Raw genomic sequence first — 19,787 nt, 5'->3', positions numbered from 1 at the left:
ACCAATCCCGCCTAATGTGAAATAAAGACTTTCTTATTATCACCCATAATCAGTATTCGGTGAACGCCATAACAGGCCATTCAATGTAAAGGATTTTTTTAAGGGGAAGAATGTATTTAACTGCCCATTAAATTAAACGATTATTTGTTATATTTTCTAGGAAGTATCATGTAATTACGGTACTAATAAATATCATATTAATTGTTGGGAATAATTATTAAAAAAAAATTAAAAATACCCAAGTTCAAGAAAAGATGACAGGTCTTATATTTTAGTAAAATCATTATTCAAAAATCACAGTGCTTATATATTTGGGACTATTTGCAATCGTTTATCCGTGACATTGTGCTTTTGTGAAGCAAGGATAATCTTGAAATCCAAATTTTACCAAGTTCATATGCTAATAACCTTATTACTGAGTCATAAGCCTCTTACACGTATGGCCCCATACAATAACTCTCGCATGTTGGTGATCCATAACCTTTCGGATTTAATCAGGGGGATCACAAGTAGCACTAAGACCTTGAGACTTGACCTCAAGCCAAACCTAGAACAGTATATTATGGTGGCAAGAAATCACCAAATGTTAAATTTCACAATATGTTTCGTTAAAATATGAAATCACAAACGGCACGAAAGAATGAGACTATTAGTGGGATACAATTATCCAATCATAGTAGCACACTAGCAGATGATCGTTAAAAAAAAAAAAAGTAGATAACCTTAATATGCACACTAGTTTTCCAAGTTTGAACTAAATAAATGTAGAATACAACAAAAATGTTAAGAATGATGACAACTTTATTTGAAGTTCAACGCTAATATATTTGAAGGAAATCACATGCATGACAATTAACTTGAAAACACATGCACACTCTTTGCTAGCATCACCAACCTCAGAATAACAAGTGATGCCAACAACAAGGTATCCTAATCAGCTCTGGATTGGCCAGCTCGGGAAGAAAGGATGATGCCAACAATGAGTCCATACAGAGCCAGTGCCTCAGCAAAGATTAGAATGAGAATCATGCCAACAAAAAGCTTTGGCTGTTGTGCATTAGCTCTACAAAAGAAACAATAAAAATTTAGCCACGCTTCTTTGCATGCTAGGAATAAACCTATACATGTATAACGTTATAAGTAGCTTCTAAGTAAACAATGATTTGGATAAGCCTGCGTTCAATTAGCATAGAAACGTGTAATTATTGTCGAATCTAGAGCTTTGCATCTAACAAGAAAACTATGAAACCAATACAGCATAACACAATTAGCAACCATGAATCAATAATTTGGATGCGGAGTCAGTATGACATGGTAAAAAGCATTTTTCGTTTGTCTCAACATCAGTACAATCGTTCCAAAATTTTAGAGAAGTCAGGCAAGATGTGATTTTTAAGTTTTAACAACCATAGCTAAATTCTCTTGACCTAGTAATAAGTTTCAGTACCTCCACAAGTAAAAATGAATTTTACACAACAGCCAGCAACACAGTCACATTTACCCCCTTCCACATAATAGGCTGGTGCTATCCTCATTTCGCTAGCTATATGATGTAGCTAAAACAACCAAAATTCTAAACTTAATCCTTAAGAAACCAAAATTCCACAAAAATGACTTTAACCCCATCGCTTAAAGTGCAAAGCGCAAGAAAAGCACTTGCTTCGTAAAAGGAAGCACAAAATCATTAAAAAATTAACTAATAATAAAATACAATTCTCTATAAAAAAATTTAAACCCTTAAGAAATTATCAAACATTCAAAGTTTTTAGCATTCAAAATTCATAGTCATAATCTAAAGAACTTCACTAGATTTCCCATCAAAGTCCTCAACACTATCATCTCGTCTCCAAAATAAGATCCATTTCCATCAAAATCTTCGTCTAAATCAACCTCAACATCTTCCAACTTTGGCCTTGAAGTTGAGGCTCTTTGCACTTTAAGCACAAAAAGCCCTCGCTTCACTAAACGCGCTCCACTTAGCATATGTAAAAGTGCTTTCTCATTTGTCGTTGCACTTCAACACTTAAGCAAGAGCTTTTTACACTTTTGACTACACTAGGTAAGACACAAGAAGATCCAAATTTCATGACAACAAGCATTATAAATGTGTCACTGAAGTACACAAATCAAAAACCAAATGGATTTCTCATTTATGACACCGTGGAATTGTATTTGAATCCTATCAAAGAAAATATATGCTTGGCAACAGGGAGAACATGTCTTTGGGAATGCAAAACATCAATTGCAAGTTCTATTAAGTATAGAAAGCATAATACGCTCTTTCTACTGAAAATGCAGAATATGATAGAATAGGCATATTGAAATGAGACTATTCACATTTCTTCACAATGTAATTTGGATTTTGACAGGAACAGAAATTTGCCAATGGTTCTCTAAAAGAAATTTAAAAGACTACCACAAAGCCGTAAAAAAACACGAGGAAAAGATAAGAACTTTTGGCATATCATAAGACGTCAAGGCCCAAAAAACATATTCCAAGTTAGAAAGCAACTATATAGCTAAAACACATATATCAAAACAAAACTATAATCAAGTTCAGGAACAATCAAAAAAATAGGCAAGAGCAAAGAAGGAAATTTTAAATCCTACATTTAAAATCACCACAAGAGAATAAAATAAAAAACAAATCAAAAAACAAGAATCAAAAATTGAAAAGGGATTGAAAAATGAATTACCTAACGCCAGCATCACCAACGATACCAATAGCCATACCAGCAGAAAGACCAGCGAGACCACAAGCAAGACCCGAAGAAAGGTGAGCATAACCATCAAAGAGGTAATATGATTTGGCTTTTGGGTTAATCCCAGTGCTAATAATAACAGCAATGATCAATCCATAGATACCGAGAACTCCAGCCATGACTACGGGAACTATTGATTTCATCACAAGCTCCGGTCTCATCACACCCATTGAGGCAACTCCAACACCGCTCTTGGCAGTCCCATAAGCAGCTCCCATGCCTAAGAAAACGAATGTAACAATTAAACAATAATAACAGAATTAGATTTGATTGAAATGACATGGAAGGAGCAATTTAGGATAATTTCTCCGGAAAATGAAGGGGATTAGGGTTAGCTTACAAGAGAAAACAAGGGCAGCGGCAGCGCCAAGGAAGCCGAAGAACGGCGCTGTTTCATCGCCGCTAAATCCAGAGGCCATTAGAAATTGGGGAATTTGATCACAGATTCGTTTGCTAGAGGGAAGGTTGTGAGGTTTAAGACTTCTCCACGCTTTCCCTTCCTCCTTGTCACACAGACGTGTACCGTCGATTTTGGGGTGGTACGCAGACAGACAGCAGATGGTCGGGGAAAGGAAGTTTCCAGGTGGCCCCACGTGAGTAAAACGACAAGAGAACTAGCGTAATGGGCCTTGGTTCGCAAACCACTCCATACCTAAAAAAGACATCATTATTCATTAGGCTACCGGGTTGCTCGGATCGTCTTTGTTTGTTCAAGAAGCCCATCGGACAAGCAGGCGGTAAAAGAAATGAAACGACATCGTTTGATGAGAAAGCAGGCTAAATAATGTGATCTCAGCATTCAATATTTTGGTGACAAAAGCGCATTCAATGTAAATTTTCAGGCGAATTGAGCTATGTATATAAACTTTCATGCTGAATTATTTAAGGATCTTGAGTCTAAATGAGTTGAACGGCATTAAATTTTTTAAATTTAAATTATAAATAAAATTATTTTAAAAATATTTTATCTTAATGGGATCGCTGGGTCAATAGGTGTGCATGGGCTTGTCTCTTAGGAGGGATTCTATAGATTGGCCCAATCCGCTGAATAAACCGGGTAGAATGATGCTTGAACTTGGGCTTCCCATGGAGTTTTAGATGGAGCTCCTTCGTTTTGTTTTTTCTTAAAAAATTGATGGGATCATTTCACAAAGTGACCATTATAATCCATTTCATTCCAAAATCATAGTAAATGAGTCTCTCATTAAATCTTTGTTAAAGAAACATACTCATGAAATCTAGGTGTGCTTTGTTCAAGTTATTATGAGGAGTAAGTGGTGCTTATGCAAGTATGCTGCAAGTTACTAGCTATATTCATCCCTTTTGTTTTGACCTTGTTTTCTTACATCTACTAATAGAATAGTGTAAGAAAAGGAAAATACTTGCACGTACTTACATATTTTACCCTTTTTTTTTCATTAGATGAGTTTTACAATGAGAATAGCTATTCTCTTTTATGTCCACGGTCAGATTTAGTTCAATTTCAGGTTAGAATTGGATGTTTTGATTCAATAATTTAGGTATAAGGTTTCGATTTGATCTGATTTTAATTAAGTTTAATGTTTATTTATTATTTTTTTTTTAAAGGATGAAAAAAAACTCTATTTTAATATAGAATCGGATAAAGCTGATCTCAATCTAATTTCAAGCCCATATTAGATCGATCCAATTCCAAACCTTAAATCGCGCGTTGGCCAAGACTAGCGCAGGTTAAGCAACTGAATTCCATTTTTTGGGCTATGTTGACCCAAGAGTTAAAAAATTTAGGCGCAGTTAAACTTGAATCGACCCCCCAAAATGAATGTCTATCAATTACATTAATATATGTAATCGTTGTGAAGTCGGTGAATTGAGTATACCATTGTTAAAATTTACAAATAAAATGTTTTACTATCATCACATACTGGCATGGCAGTAGAATAATTATAGCTTGTTAACGTTTAATTTCACTATAACAATCAACCAGTACGTGGAAGAATGCTTAAGATTCAATGCAGTGTGATTAAGTTTTGGATAAAAAGACAATTACATGATTTTTTTACTTTCATCATTAATGTATTAATTTGTGAAAACTGAAAGAGCACAAATGGGATGGTTTGCAAAGCCCAAAAGTTACAGCTTTAAGACAAATTTCCAATTGATTATGCTTGTTAGGGGTTTTTTAATAATGAATTGCAGATGATTAAGCTCGCGACTTTGAGGAAAAATTTCCAATATATGGTTTTGGATATATTGAGGCACACGTTCATTTCAGATATCATACACTGAAATCAAGTAGATATAATTGGGGCCAGAAATATGTGTAGCATCGAGACCCATTGAAGCATCACTTATATTGAAATAATTACAATATTAGCTATATATGTGGACGCCTCACAGAGAAGTAATTATTCTATTTTGCTTTCTCTAACTTTTGTGATGACGGGCATAAATTTGAAATGAGATGACTCTATATAATGAATGGGATCATCTCATCAACTCAAAAAGGAGGGGAAAAAAAATTCCTCTTTGAATTTGAATTCGATGTAATGATGTTTATGTTTCAATTTGTAGATTTGATTCTGATGAACTAAACATGACCTCATTATTTCAATTTAATTAGTTTGAAATTAAGGATAATTTATTCTTTCAAAATGCATGAGAAAGAGATTAATTTGGATTAATTCTTGATCAGATGGTAAATTTTAGATTAATTTTTATTATCAAATTAAGGTTAAAAAAAAAAAGTAGAAGGTTCGATAGCAATTAACATGAGTACAAATAGTATAAGTGCAAGTAATTAATGTGATTTATATCAATCATGATGCATATGCCAAAAGCTTGATTTGCTATTAAGAAAGTTCCTTGACTTGAAAGATCACAAAGAAGAGAAAAAAGAACGGCAAAGCTACCAGAATCACGACTTTTTTACAAAGCAGGAAGAAACAACATGTCTCTCATGAGGGCAAAATGTATATTTCTAGAACAAAAAAAGATCGCGGAGGAACCCATGACTGTGCAAGTGAAACCCAAGCAACAGATATGGATCTAACATGCCAATTCCTACGCGTTAATCATTGATGTGAAATTTGGACCCCCACTCAAAACCAAACCTTAGATCAACCTCTCCTTAATTCACATTTGGAGCCACTCAACCTATCCCACATCTTCACCATATCACTGACCTAGCTAGACCTTCTGGTTCTTGCAGGACCCCTCAGCTCACCTGTGACCATCATTGGCACCTATATATATTTTCCCAATTCTTTCTCAATCAATGGTCCATATATCTCAACCCCATTCATGCTTTAGAGTTGGTGTTCAAGTGAACTACCTATATCCATCAACATCACAACTCTACTTTCTTACTGTGCAATATTCTCCTTACCATAGAGACCAATCAATAGTTCACACATGATATATGCCCATTTCGGTTTGAATGAAATTTTTTTTTTCTTTTAGTTTGTGTTTGTCATAGAGAATATATATGTGAGAAAAATAGGTTTACACAAGTCGTATAACATGAATATGCTTTTTGGAGTTTTGGCCTTCACGTTAATGACTTTAGTTCATCATGGAAGCAAAGTTCATCTGTTGGGAATCATTAAAAATCTAGACCTCTCATCGCCTTATTTTCTTCCTTTTGTGTTTCTCTAGCTTTTCTTTGAGGAAGCTAAGAGAGTAAGGAAGTTGTACCTCCAATACACTTTGTTTTAATTATATCTTTCATAGTTCATAATAAAAATGATTTTAATATCAATTACCCCTATAGCTATAACTGCTATTTGCTAACAAAATTAAACGTGCTAACCATTTGCGAAAGTATATATACATTTATTGCAATTCTCAATCAATAACTTGCTTTTTCAAAATATGATATATAAGCATCCAAAATTACATGGTGATCAATCATCATCTCATACAATGACAAATTTCCTCTAATATTGTTGTCCCAAAATAGTCCAAGAGGGGGGTGAATTGGACTTTAACAATTTTTCGGCCCTTGCTTATAGCCTAATGAAAAATTGTGGCTTTGTTCAACTATGTGATTCTTCTATATAACGAGAAAGTAATATGTGCTTCAACAATGTGTTTCTATGTTGCAATTCAATTCTCAATCAATGTATATGGCAATCTCTAATAAAGCATTTATCAACTAATTTTCTCAAGTCTCTCAATATGTCCACAAATTTATCAACTCAATCTATTTAACCAACATTCACTATCATGTATATGAGAAAAGAAATTTAAATTGCATAAAAGTAAAGAGGTAAAGGTTAGAGAAATCAAACACAAGGATTTTATAGTGGTTCGGCTTAGCTAGCCTACATCCACTCTCTCAAAGAACCCTCTTTGAGTCTTTTCTCCACTATTTGCTCTTTTGAAGGCAAGAGACCAAAAGCCCTTTACAATTTCTCAACACCAAGCTTTTACACCAAGGTAGCTTGAAACCTCCACAAGTGCTATCACAAGCACTTACACTTCCAAGCTTCAATAGGTGCTTGTACAACCTCTCTTGAATGCAATTCAATATTTCAACACTCACTCTTACTCAATACAAATCAAACTATAAAGAAGAGATGAGTTGATTTGCCAATGGTAGCTCAAAATCTTTAAATGCTCTTGAATGAAAGCAATAAATGAAAATTCAATGTTGGAGATCAAATGTAAGCTTTCATTAAATTGTAAATGAAGTAGAGAAGGTGTATATATAGTCCCAAATTATTTTAGACCGTTTGAAACCCTTTTGGAACGTTATACACACTGCCCAAGACAAAATGGCCGTTATTTTGTCCTTTTGTGCGAAGTTGAGCAGCTCTGGACAGTTAGCAAACTAATAAAATTTTAGGAGCAGTCAGCAAACTGGTTAGCAAACTAATGTTTTTAGCAAACATATTAGCAAACCGAAAATTTTAGCAAACCAGTTAGGAAACTAAGTCAACAGCTGCATGTCTCAACTTGCAATGTAAAATGATTTAGACCTTTGAAAAATGTTTCAATGGTTGTGTTCAAGGTCATGATGAGAAAAAGTAATCAGAAAATAAATTTTCATTTTTGAGCTCCATATGACTAAATTCTCATCCATTCTTTTTCACAAAAAGGCCTAAGACTCTAACACTATACTCTTCATACCTTTTCTTTGAGTCTTGGCTTCCATAGTCTTTTTCTCATTTTGGATTTGTCTTGGAATGCCTTTGAGTATCTTTTCTTCTTAGATGCAACTTCAAAGGTTCTTTATGCATAAGACAAAGAATCTACACATCACTTAAAGGTTAGGTTAGATAGATTCTCTTTGAGTTTTGTTATCATCAAAATCAATGCTCATTTTGAGCTACACGGGGTCAACAATCTCCCCCTTTTTGATGATGACAAAACTCAACTGAATCAATCAGTCAAAAATAAAAGTGTGTGAGAATATGTGTGAGTATGTAAATCCAAGTATAGTATACCGAAAATGCTCCCCCTAAATACATGCATATAATTTCCAAGAAGTTCATTTTCTGTACATAAGCTCCCCCTGAAATTATGCTATCAAACATATTCACACTTCACAAGTATCAATCACAAGTATAGGCATATATCCAGCAACACAAGTATCATCACACATATATATATCTCACAAACATCAACACATATTCACATATCATCACACTTCACAAGTATATCAACACATTTCCATAGTCTCATGTTCATCAACACATATTCACATCTCCAACCATTCTCCCCCTTTTTGTCATCAATCAAAAAGGAAACAGGAGAAAATACCCAAAAAGAATCATGTTAGCCAAAATGGAAATGCAGTAAGGTAGACAGTAGCAAACTAAAAACCAAAAGTAGCACACAGACTAGTAAGCTAAAAATGCAATCAGTAAACTAAAAATTCAGATGAGATGCTATTTAAGTCTGTTACTCCTGCGAGTGGATTTTGAAGGCACCATTTTCTTCCTAGGCAGTTTAATAACAGGAGCCGGAGGTGCTTGGTCAGCCACTTCATCATTTTTCTCGGCCTCATCATCTTCAGAAGGGGGTTGAAGAGCAGCAGCGAGGGTCTGGTACGGATTTGATACGGTTGACTTGTACCTTTTCGTACCTTTCTTTGCTGCAGGGGCAGCAACTGCAGATAGCTGAGTTTGAGCACTAGCTTGGTGATCTTTTACAGAAGGTTCCTGGTGTTGCGTAGGAATAGCAGCTGGCTCAACTGATGGTGCAGGTGGAGGTTCAACTAGTGGAGCAGGAGGAGGTTCAACTAGTGGAGCAGCAGGCTCAATGGGTTCAGATTCTGGAACCTTTTCACTTTCCTTGGGTAACTCACTTGCAGCTTCTACAACCTTGGGATCATCAAGTGCAGTGGGTATATCAGCTGTAGGATCAATCTTAGGTGCATCATGGTCACTAGCTTGCGCATCAGGGGCATCCACTACAGGTTCAAGTTCTGCTTCAGCAAGTTTACCACTTTCACGTGCTATATCAGCAGGAGACTCTTCAACTTTGTTGCTTTCTCCCTTATCAGTAGAAACCTGAGTGCCAACCTCAACTTTAGTTGGAGCTGTAATTTCCTTGGCCTGCTGAAGGTCCATTATCAACTTCTTTAACTCCTCATTTTGAGTGAGTAGGTGACTCACTTTATAGTCAACAACATCTACAAATTTTCTGAGAATATCAAGAGATTGAGTTGTTGAGCTAAAATGGTCATTAACAGCAGCTCTTAGCCCTTTAATTTCATTCAAAACTTCATTACCAGAACCAGAATCAACTTTAGCAGTGAAAGAACTACCCTTTTCAAATCTGGTCTTTCTCCCATCAGTGTCTGAATGGATTTCTCTAAGCACTATCAAGTCAGCCCTAGAGCTTTCCTTAGTGACATTCACCTCTAGCTCTTTAAACACAGCAGTCAACAAGTGTGCATAGGGCAGTTTACCAATTCCATAGGCCTTGCACATGTTTTTGAAAATTAAGTAGGCTAAATTTAACCTAACTTTACTCACAATGTGCCACATAATACACATATCCAAGTGACTCAGATAGCCATAATCGCGATTTGGATGAACACATAGTTTACCATCGTGAATAATTTTGATATCTTTGGAGGGCTTTGCATCGTGGATTTCTCATTTTTGGCAGTGCTAGCAGGAAATACCTCATTCTCAAACTCAACCAGATTAAAACCTGCTACTCTAGCAACATCCTTATGTGTGGAAATTCTATTTCCATCAGTGGGCAAATTTAAAGCCGTGGCTATCAATTCAACAGAGACACTATATGTATTTGTATTCAAAATGACTTCAAATCGATCCTCATCATCAACAGTGCGCAAGGTTCTATAAAATTCTTGTACAAGCCTAGGGTAATATTCATTTGCGCATTCACAGACACCCAACCAACCTTGAAATTCAAAAAGCTCTTTAAAGTGAAAGTTTACCTGATTAAAGTTCTCCCATTTGATGAATTTGCAATCCAACAGTGCTTTATCCACTGAACCCGAAAGCTTTGCGATACCCATTTTCTTTTGAGCACCCGTCCCTTGTTTCTGTATCGTCTTCTTCTTTTCTGGCGTCGATTTAGAGGATTCGACACCCTTGGACGAGTGAGAAGACTCACTAACTGACTTTGATTTCGACACGTTTTGCTGTCCTTTCAGTTTCTTCCGCAATGCCGCAACAGGGACATCGTCGGAGGCTGACGAGGAAGATGAAGCAGCGGCAACAGCAGGGGATTTTTGTTTTCGTTTGGTGCGAGCCATTGAGACAAAATGAAATCGGATAATGGGAGTTCGGTGAGGTAAGTGTGAAAGAGGAAAGGAAACTCGAGATTTTTTTTTTTTTTGGTGAGTTAGGGTTTGTTTCGCCTGAAGGAAGTATCGGGTATGGTGTTTGGGGATGTCGGAAATCGAAACAGAGAGAGAGAGAGAAAATGTGAGGTTTCGTGTGGCAGAGGATTTAAGTCCTCTTGAGTCCCGCGCTTTTCAGTGTCACTGTACTTTCAACTGAACCAGTTTTTCCCTTTTCTTTCCCCCCTTTTTTTTTTATTTTATTTTGCATTTCAAACAAGTCTACCTATACCTATATACACAAAAAAAAATTTCTACATGTCTGACACATTACTGATAGTATGATATCAAATGTGGAAAGATAAATGCATCGGTGAACACGTAGAAAACTTCAAGAACAATCACCTTTTTGGTTTGAAATTTGAACAGTGCTTAATATAGCAAACTAATTTTAGCCACGCAATATTAGTATACAACTTAGTAAACTAATTTCACGAGTACACAAACAGGTTAGCTAATATTCTTTAAAGATTTTTCAAAGAAACTAATATCTCAAAGAAATCGCTTACACTTTCAATAAAATGCAAATGACTTAGATTTCAAGCGATGATTCACACATACCAATTTCCCTTCTAATTCTACAAAAGGTTTCTTCATTAAGAGGCTTTGTAAAGATGTCACAAGTTGATTTTGAGGCAACAAACTCTATTTTGATATTTCCATTTTGAACATGATCTCTAATAAAATGATGTCTAATCTCAATATGTTTAGTTCTTGAATGTTGGACTGGATTTTTGACCAAGTTTATGGCACTTGTGTTGTCACACTTAATTGGAACAAGATTATATTTTAAACCAAAATCTTCCAATTGTTGTTTCATCCATAAAATTTGAGCAACACAACTACCAAGACTATATATTCGCTCACCGTAGATAAAGCTATCAAGTTTGTTTCTTCTTGTGCAAGAAACTAGTGCATGACCAAGAAATTGACAAGTACCGAGGTACTTTTTCTCGATCTACTTCCAAAGAAAATCGAGTCACTATAGCCAACAAGATTGAATGATTCGCACTTTGGATACCATAAACCAATTGATTGTGACCCTATGAGATATCTAAAAATTCTTTTAACTGCGCTTAGATGAGATTCTTTTGGACATGATTGAAATCTTGCACACAAGCAAACACTAAAGTGTATATCAGGCCTAGATGCAGTAAGATACAAAAGAGAGCCAATCATACCTCTATAAAGCTTGGTATCTACTTCTTTACCTTTTTCATCACTGTCCATTTTAATTGTTGAACTCATAGGAGTGCCCATGCTCTTCAAATTTTCCATCTTAAATTTCTTTAGCATATCCTTGATGTACTTTGATTGATTTATGAAGATGCCATCTTTCATTTGTTTAATTTGAAGTCCAAGGAAGAATGTGAGCTCACCCATCATGCTCATTTCAAATTCATTCTGCATAATCTTAGAAAATTTCTTGCAAAGAGATTCGTTAGTAGCACCAAAAATTATATCATCAACATAAATTTGCACAATGAGCATATCATTATGATGCTTCTTAACAAAAAGTGTTGTATCCACTTTCCCTCTTTGAAAATCATTTTGTAAAAGAAATTTACTAAGCCTTTCATACCATGCTCTAGGAGCTTGCTTTAAACCATATAAGGCTTTAGTAAGTTTATAAACATGATTTGGATGCTCATGATTTTCAAAGCCTGGAGGTTGTGCAACATACACTTCCTCATCAATATAACCATTTAAAAATGCACTCTTGACATCCATTTGATAAAGCATAAAATCCTTGAAACATGCAAAAGCACACAACATCCTAATAGCTTCAATTCTAGCAACCGGAGCAAAGGTTTCATCAAAATCAATCCCTTCCTCTTGGTTGTAGCCTTGAGCCACTAGTCTAGCTTTGTTTCTAACAACATTGCCTTTTTCATCCATTTTGTTTCTAAAAACCCATTTAGTACCAATAATTGAATGATCTTTTGGTCTAGGTACTAAATTCCAAACTTTATTTCTCTCAAATTGATTTAGTTCTTCTTGCATAGCAAGAATCCAACTTTCATCATTTTGAGCATCTTCAAAACATTTAGGTTCAATTTGTGAAACAAAAGCAACATTACCAAAATATCTTCTCAATTGTGCTCTAGTCATCATCCTCTGAGATGGATCATCAATAATGTCTTCTTGAGGATGGTTTCTATGGAATCTCCAATCTTTAGGTAAATCTTCATGTTGGGGCTCATTTACTTGTAAATCTTCCAAATTTGGCATTTCTTCATTAGTTTGATCTTCATTGGCATCATGGACATCTATTGTAGTTTCTCCTTGAGTTTCCTCATCTTTGTTATCAACTTGTTCCAATTCTTCACTTGATATTATATTCTCTTTTCCAAAAACCTGCTCATTTTCATCACAAGCATTTTTTCTTCTAATAGAAGGGTTAGTCTCATCAAACAAAACATGAATAGTTTCCTCAATAACCAAAGTTCTTCTATTGAACACTCTATAGGCTTTACTCTTTGTTGAATACCCAAGAAAGATTCCTTCATCGGATTTAGCATCAAATTTCTTTAGGTTATCCTTCTTGTTATTTAACACATAGCACTTACAACCAAATGCTTTAAAATAAGAGATATTTGGTTTCCTTCCTTTCCATAGCTCATAGGGGGTCTTTTTCAAAATTGATCTAATCAAAACTCTATTCAACACATAACAAGATGTATTAACAGCTTCAGCCCAAAAGTACTTTGGCAAATTATTTTCACTCAACATAGTTCTAGTCATTTCTTGCAAAGTCCTATTTTTCCTTTCTACTACCCCATTTTGTTGTGGTGTTCTAGGAGCTGAAAAATTATGATTGATTCCATATTTATCACAATATTTCTCAAACAAATGATTTTCAAATTCAGTTCCATGGTCACTTCTTATAGATGAGATGCAAAAGCCTTTTTCATTTTGAACCATTTTACCAAAAGAGGTGAATTTTTCAAAAGTTTCATCTTTGTGAGCAAGGAAAAATGTCCATGTATATCTTGAATAGTCATCAACAATAACCAAAGCATATGACTTTCCACCAAGACTAGTAGGAGTTACGGGTCCGAATAAATCAAGATGAAGCAATTCTAATGGCCTAGTGGTAGACACAATATTCTTAGACTTAAAAGATGCTCTAGTATGCTTTCCTAGTGCACATGCTCTACATTGAAATTCATTTTCATACTTAATCTTAGGAAGACCATTAACAAGTTCTTTCTTAGACGTTTTGAGAGTGTATGCATGCTTGCATGACCCAGTCTTCTATGCCATAAATAACTAGAGTTATCAAGAGATACTAGACATGTACCATGATTAGTTTCAAAATTATTCATGTCAAGCAAGTAAACATTATTTGATCTATTGGCAATGAACAATGTGTCATTATCTAAACTATTGATTGTACATAGAGACGAAGTAAATTTTACCTCAAAGCCTTTATCACACAGTTGGCTTACACTTAGCAAGTTGTATTTCAAACCTTCAACAAGCGATACATCTTCAATACAAGGTTTGGTGCCAATTGTGCCATTTCCAATTATTTTTCCTTTCCTTTGTCTCCAAATTTTACATATCCTCCATCTTTCATTGCAATTTTTGAAAACTTGTCTTTTTCACCAGTCATGTGCTTTGAACAACCACTATCTATATACCATTTATCACTTTCCTTCATTCCTTTGCAACAAACCTGAAATTTAATCATTTAGCTTTAGGTACCCAAGCAACTTTGGGTCCTTGGGGGTTAGTGACCTTAGGTAAGGTTCCCTTTGGTACCCATACCTTCTTTGTCTTAAGATGACCTTTCCTAAATGCACAAGAGCTAATCATATGACCTCTTTTGTTGCAGTAATAACATGTAACATTAGGCAAGGAAGATGTAGATGCTTTAATGAAATGATTCTTATATTTGTCATAGTTCATGAAACCATCAAAACCAATTCCATATTTTTCACTTAATTCTTTGGTTTCCAAGAAGTACATCTAGAGTTTCTTTTCCTTTTGTGAATTTTGCTAAATCATTTGTCAAAGACTCTACCTTAGTTTCAAGAACTTTATTTTTCTCAATGAGCATCTCACATGTTTCTTTTGATATTTTCAACTCTAAGTCTAATTCTTTAAACAAAGCAATTTGTCCTTTGTAAAATTCATTTTCTTTATACACATTGGACATGGCAGTATTTTGTGATCTCAATGATTCAATCTCTAAATTCATTTTAGTGCACTTTCTTTTGTAATTTCTATACTCATCATATACTCTAGCAAATGCAAGTTCAAGTTCTTCTACATTAGGAGATTCATAAGAATTTACCTCATTGTCGCTTTCTTCATCTTTTTGTGAGCTCTCAACTTTCTCCTCACATGCCATCAAACAAAGAAGAGCAGCCTCTTTGTCACTTGATTCATCATTTGAAGACTCTTCACTGTTGCTCCATACTACTTTCATAGCTTTCTTGCTCCTATCTTCTTTTCCTTTCTTCTTTTTGAGCAATGGACATTTGGGCTTGATATGTCAGTTTGTGACACTCATAACATACAATTTCTTCTTTTGAATCTTTAAAGTACTTGTCCTTGGGAGTATGCTTTTTCAAGAATTTCTTGTATTTGCTTCCTCCTTTCTTGAAAGCTCTTTTAAATTTTCTTGCAAGCACAGCCATTTCATCTTCATCATCACTTGAAACACTTGAGTTGTCACTTGAGTCAGCTTTGAATGCAACTCCTTTCTTCTTATCTTCATCTTTGTTTGATTTGAGAGCAATGCTTTTCTTCTTCTTTTGCTCATATTCAACTTCATCCTTCTTGTATACCATCTCATGTGCAATGAGAGAACCAATGAGTTCATCATAGGTGAACGTTTTGAAATCTTTGGTATCTTGGATAACTGTTGTTTTTGCTTCCCAAGACTTTGGAAGTGATCTAAGAATTTTCTTCACAAGTTCAGCTTCCTCAAATTTTTTACCAAGTGCTTTGAGAAGATTTACAAGATCGGTAAACCTTGTACTCATATCTGCAATTGATTCTCCTGGCCTCATATCAAACAACTCATAATCTCGAATCAGAAGGTTTGCTCTGGACTCTTTAACAACATCAGTTCCTTCATAAGTCACTTCAAGCTTATCCCAAATTTGCTTAGCAGATTGACATCCTGAAACACGATTGTATTCATTAAGGTCAAGTGAGCAATGCAAAATATTAATAGCTTTAGCATTTATAGAGATTTTCTTCCAATCATTGTCATCATATTCATCTTCATGTTTTGGAACTTTTGTAGTTCCAGTACCATTCTTTTGAGGAACATGTGGACCATTTTTAATAATTCTCCATGCATCAATATCTACAGATTGTATGAAATTTCTCATTCTTACTTTCCAAAATGAATAATTAGTGCCATTGAAAAGCGGTGGTCTAGTGATTGAGTAGCCTTCAACTAAAGGTGCAGGTATGCCGGCAGTGTTACTAGATGAACTAGCCATTATGGATCACTCTAAGGTTGTAATACCCTAAGCAAGAGAGTCAAGCTCTGATACCAATTTGTTGTCCCAAAATAGTCCAAGAGGGGGGTGAATTGGACTTTAACAATTTTTCGGCCCTTGCTTATAGCCTAATGAAAAATTGTGGCTTTGTTCAACTATGTGATTCTTCTATATAACGAGAAAGTAATATGTGCTTCAACAATGTGTTTCTATGTTGCAATTCAATTCTCAATCAATGTATATGGCAATCTCTAATAAAGCATTTATCAACTAATTTTCTCAAGTCTCTCAATATGTCCACAAATTTATCAACTCAATCTATTTAACCAACATTCACTATCATGTATATGAGAAAAGAAATTTAAATTGCATAAAAGTAAAGAGGTAAAGGTTAGAGAAATCAAACACAAGGATTTTATAGTGGTTCGGCTTAGCTAGCCTACATCCACTCTCTCAAAGAACCCTCTTTGAGTCTTTTCTCCACTATTTGCTCTTTTGAAGGCAAGAGACCAAAAGCCCTTTACAATTTCTCAACACCAAGCTTTTACACCAAGGTAGCTTGAAACCTCCACAAGTGCTATCACAAGCACTTACACTTCCAAGCTTCAATAGGTGCTTGTACAACCTCTCTTGAATGCAATTCAATATTTCAACACTCACTCTTACTCAATACAAATCAAACTATAAAGAAGAGATGAGTTGATTTGCCAATGGTAGCTCAAAATCTTTAAATGCTCTTGAATGAAAGCAATAAATGAAAATTCAATGTTGGAGATCAAATGTAAGCTTTCATTAAATTGTAAATGAAGTAGAGAAGGTGTATATATAGTCCCAAATTATTTTAGACCGTTTGAAACCCTTTTGGAACGTTATACACACCCCAAGACAAAATGGCGTTATTTTGTCCTTTTGTGCGGTTGAGCAATTTCTGACGCTTAGCAAACTAATAAAATTTTAGGAGCGAAGAACTGGTTAGCAAACTAATGTTTTTAGCAAACATATTAGCAAACCGAAAATTTTAGCAAACCAGTTAGGAAACTAAGTCAACAGCTGCATGTCTCAACTTGCAATGTAAAATGATTTAGACCTTTGAAAAATGTTTCAATGGTTGTGTTCAAGGTCATGATGAGAAAAAGTAATCAGAAAATAAATTTTCATTTTTGAGCTCCATATGACTAAATTCTCATCCATTCTTTTTCACAAAAAGGCCTAAGACTCTAACACTATACTCTTCATACATTTTATTTGAGTCTTGGCTTCCATAGTCTTTTTCTCATTTTGGATTTGTCTTGGAATGCCTTTGAGTATCTTTTCTTCTTAGATGCAACTTCAAAGGTTCTTTATGCATAAGACAAAGAATCTACACATCACTTAAAGGTTAGGTTAGATAGATTCTCTTTGAGTTTTGTTATCATCAAAATCAATGCTCATTTTGAGCTACACGGGGTCAACAATATATATATATATATATATATATATATATATATATATATATATATATATATATATATATATATATATATATATAGTTGTCTTTAATTCCATCAATCTAGAAAAAGGTACAAAAAAATTCCATTAAAATTGGTTCAAATAAATTGTTGTTTTCAGTTAGAGTCACCTTAGTGTTCAATATATTAGAAGGTCTAGAAAAGTAATGCATTTAATTTTCATATCAATGGGAATGTTAGAATTAGTGCGTGCAAGAAGGTGCAATCATAGTTTATGTCCCCTTTGAAAGAGGCTTGTGATTCACACCTCAGTATAAAGAGGAGTGCACATGAAGAGTCGTAGTTTTGCTGATTAGACTCTCGCTATATATATGTAAACATTCATGGTGTGATTAATTTCTATTCACCAACCACCAATATCAACCATAAATTAAAAAGAAATAAAAGATCAATTTTCTTAACTAACATAAAATTAAGCGTAAAGGGTATTTAAAATTGAAGGTGATATGATAGTAAAGATATTGAAGAGAGAGGTTGGAGAAGGGTCTGTGTCAAAAAGGGTTCAGATATCCAAATAGGACCCTCAGAGGATCTCCTTTTACGGGTTACGCTAACTCTTTCAGCCTATCTGTCTCCGCAATTTTTTGTTTATATATTTTTATGAAATGAATTACACAGAAGAGAGAGACAGAGAGAGAGAGCAGCTTGATGTTTAGCTCTCACCGCCCCAGCTTTGAGAGGAGGTGGTGGTGCTGGTGGTGGGGACCACTGGGGAAGAGGTGGAGGTAATGACTTCAATGATGAGGTCCGCCGCATGATTGGTGTCCAAAGCCGACCACCACCACCGTCCTACGTGTACTTCCTCCCTAGCTTCTTCATTCTTCTGCTACTTTTGTCTTTTCCTATTGGCTATCGGTTCAATTTCCACAATTGCCCATCCTCGCATCTTCTCTATTATTTCCACATTCAGCTTTACTGCAATGCAATAGATTGCAACCAACAACTGTGTCTAGTTGTCAAACAGAATCAGACTTCAACACCTATTTACTGATCATACTGAAATTGTCTTCACCTATGCTTTGGTTGCTGTAAAAATTTTATAATAACTTATATATTTGATTGAGAAAAATAAAAAAATATTAATTTATAGCCAATTTAGGATTTATTGACACGTGCCACAATATTTTTAAATCTAAAAAATGACTACTATGATTTTTTTTTTTTTATGGAAATGACAATTATGATTTTAGATGTAAATAAGTCAACAAATTTTCCATGCGAAATAGCCTTTCAGCTCCCTTGGCCAGCACCTATGCCACTAGGGTGAGCATCCATTCATTTGATTTTATTTGGTTTAGAAAATTAAAATATCGAATAAATTAAAATTTGTAATAAATTAAATTATTTTGATTTGATTTATTATTTTAAGATTGTTTATTTTAGATTTATTTTGAATTTAATTTCATCTATATTTTTTTAACTCTATTTTATGTTCTAATAATAAATAATAAAAAAAATTCTTTAAAAAAATAAAATAAACTAAATATATTAAACTATTTAAAATTAAAAATTAAATGATTTAATTTAACAAAAAATAAATTAAATTAAAATTTTAAATAATGATTTAATTTAATTATTTTTTAAAATTTAAACTGAATTTCTTATTCCCTCAAATTACTCTTTTTGGACCACTTTATTGAGTACAATATTGTTTGGATTTGGATCTCTCTCTAATTCCCAAAGTTTTCATTTTTTTTTTTATTAATTACTTTCTCTGTTTCTTTCAAAATGCCACTTCGCTACCACTAGCCTCTTGCCCACATCTACCTACTGTACAAAACAAGGAATTCATTGCAAAGGCATTCTTTTTTTCACTCACTCAATCCAATCTGATTCACTCAATTATGGTCATTTATAATAAATTACTTATATTCATATTAAATTTCAAATAATTCAAGTTAAAGAATAATTTAATTTGAAAATAACCCATTTAATATATAATTTAATAAATTAAAATTTAACCTAAAATAAAAAAAATAAAATCAATTTTAATAAATAAAAAAAAATAATACTTGGATTTCAAAAAAATATTCAAGACGACCCACCACAATCTAAAATAACTCAAATATATAATCACGTTCTCTTCTGTTTTTGGCAAGTGGTTTTTAAAGCGTCTATCCCTCGGTTCATATATCCATTTAAAATTTAATAAAAAAATCAAATTTGTTATGATATAAAATCAAAGTAAGCCTATTTTATTACCAAACCTTACTTTATAGAACTTGTCCCATGTTTTTTTTTTTTT

The 19,787-nt window shown here is 34.1% G+C and overlaps 2 protein-coding genes across 2 annotated transcripts; both read right to left on the bottom strand.

The window, feature by feature from the left end:
• Positions 1-692: 692 nt before the first annotated feature.
• LOC110632346 (V-type proton ATPase 16 kDa proteolipid subunit) lies at positions 693-3,320 on the bottom strand. Its single transcript, XM_021780549.2, has 3 exons — positions 3,103-3,320; positions 2,697-2,982; positions 693-1,063 (listed from the first exon to the last, which is right to left on the bottom strand). Exons 1-3 carry the CDS (start codon positions 3,179-3,181, stop codon positions 931-933), a joined length of 498 nt encoding a protein of 165 aa, XP_021636241.1. The 5' UTR covers positions 3,182-3,320; the 3' UTR covers positions 693-930.
• A 10,801-nt stretch (positions 3,321-14,121) lies between these two features.
• On the bottom strand, positions 14,122-15,935 carry LOC131183130 (uncharacterized). The gene is made up of 2 exons (XM_058153158.1): positions 14,873-15,935; positions 14,122-14,251 (listed from the first exon to the last, which is right to left on the bottom strand). The coding sequence occupies exon 1, from the start codon at positions 15,918-15,920 to the stop codon at positions 15,021-15,023; it is 900 nt and encodes a 299-aa protein (XP_058009141.1). The 5' UTR covers positions 15,921-15,935; the 3' UTR covers positions 14,122-14,251; positions 14,873-15,020.
• Between the last annotated feature and the right edge of the window lie 3,852 nt (positions 15,936-19,787).

Source organism: Hevea brasiliensis, chromosome 9, assembly GCF_030052815.1.
Source record: "Hevea brasiliensis isolate MT/VB/25A 57/8 chromosome 9, ASM3005281v1, whole genome shotgun sequence".
Lineage (NCBI taxonomy): Eukaryota > Viridiplantae > Streptophyta > Magnoliopsida > Malpighiales > Euphorbiaceae > Hevea > Hevea brasiliensis.
This window is presented reverse-complemented; position numbering and strand designations above follow the sequence as displayed.

What these genes read in the sequence shown, in the direction of transcription:
- LOC110632346 (XM_021780549.2), bottom strand. Translation starts at nt 3,181, where the DNA reads ATGGCCTCTGGATTTAGCGGCGATGAAACAGCGCCGTTCTTCGGCTTC. An exon ending in CGCTGCCCTTGTTTTCTCTT is followed by an intron (nt 2,983 to 3,102) that starts GTAAGCTAACCC and finishes TCGTTTTCTTAG; the next exon opens with GCATGGGAGCTGCTTATGGG. An exon ending in GTTGGTGATGCTGGCGTTAG is followed by an intron (nt 1,064 to 2,696) that starts GTAATTCATTTT and finishes TTTCTTTTGTAG; the next exon opens with AGCTAATGCACAACAGCCAA.
- LOC131183130 (XM_058153158.1), bottom strand. Translation starts at nt 15,920, where the DNA reads ATGAGAAATTTCATACAATCTGTAGATATTGATGCATGGAGAATTATT.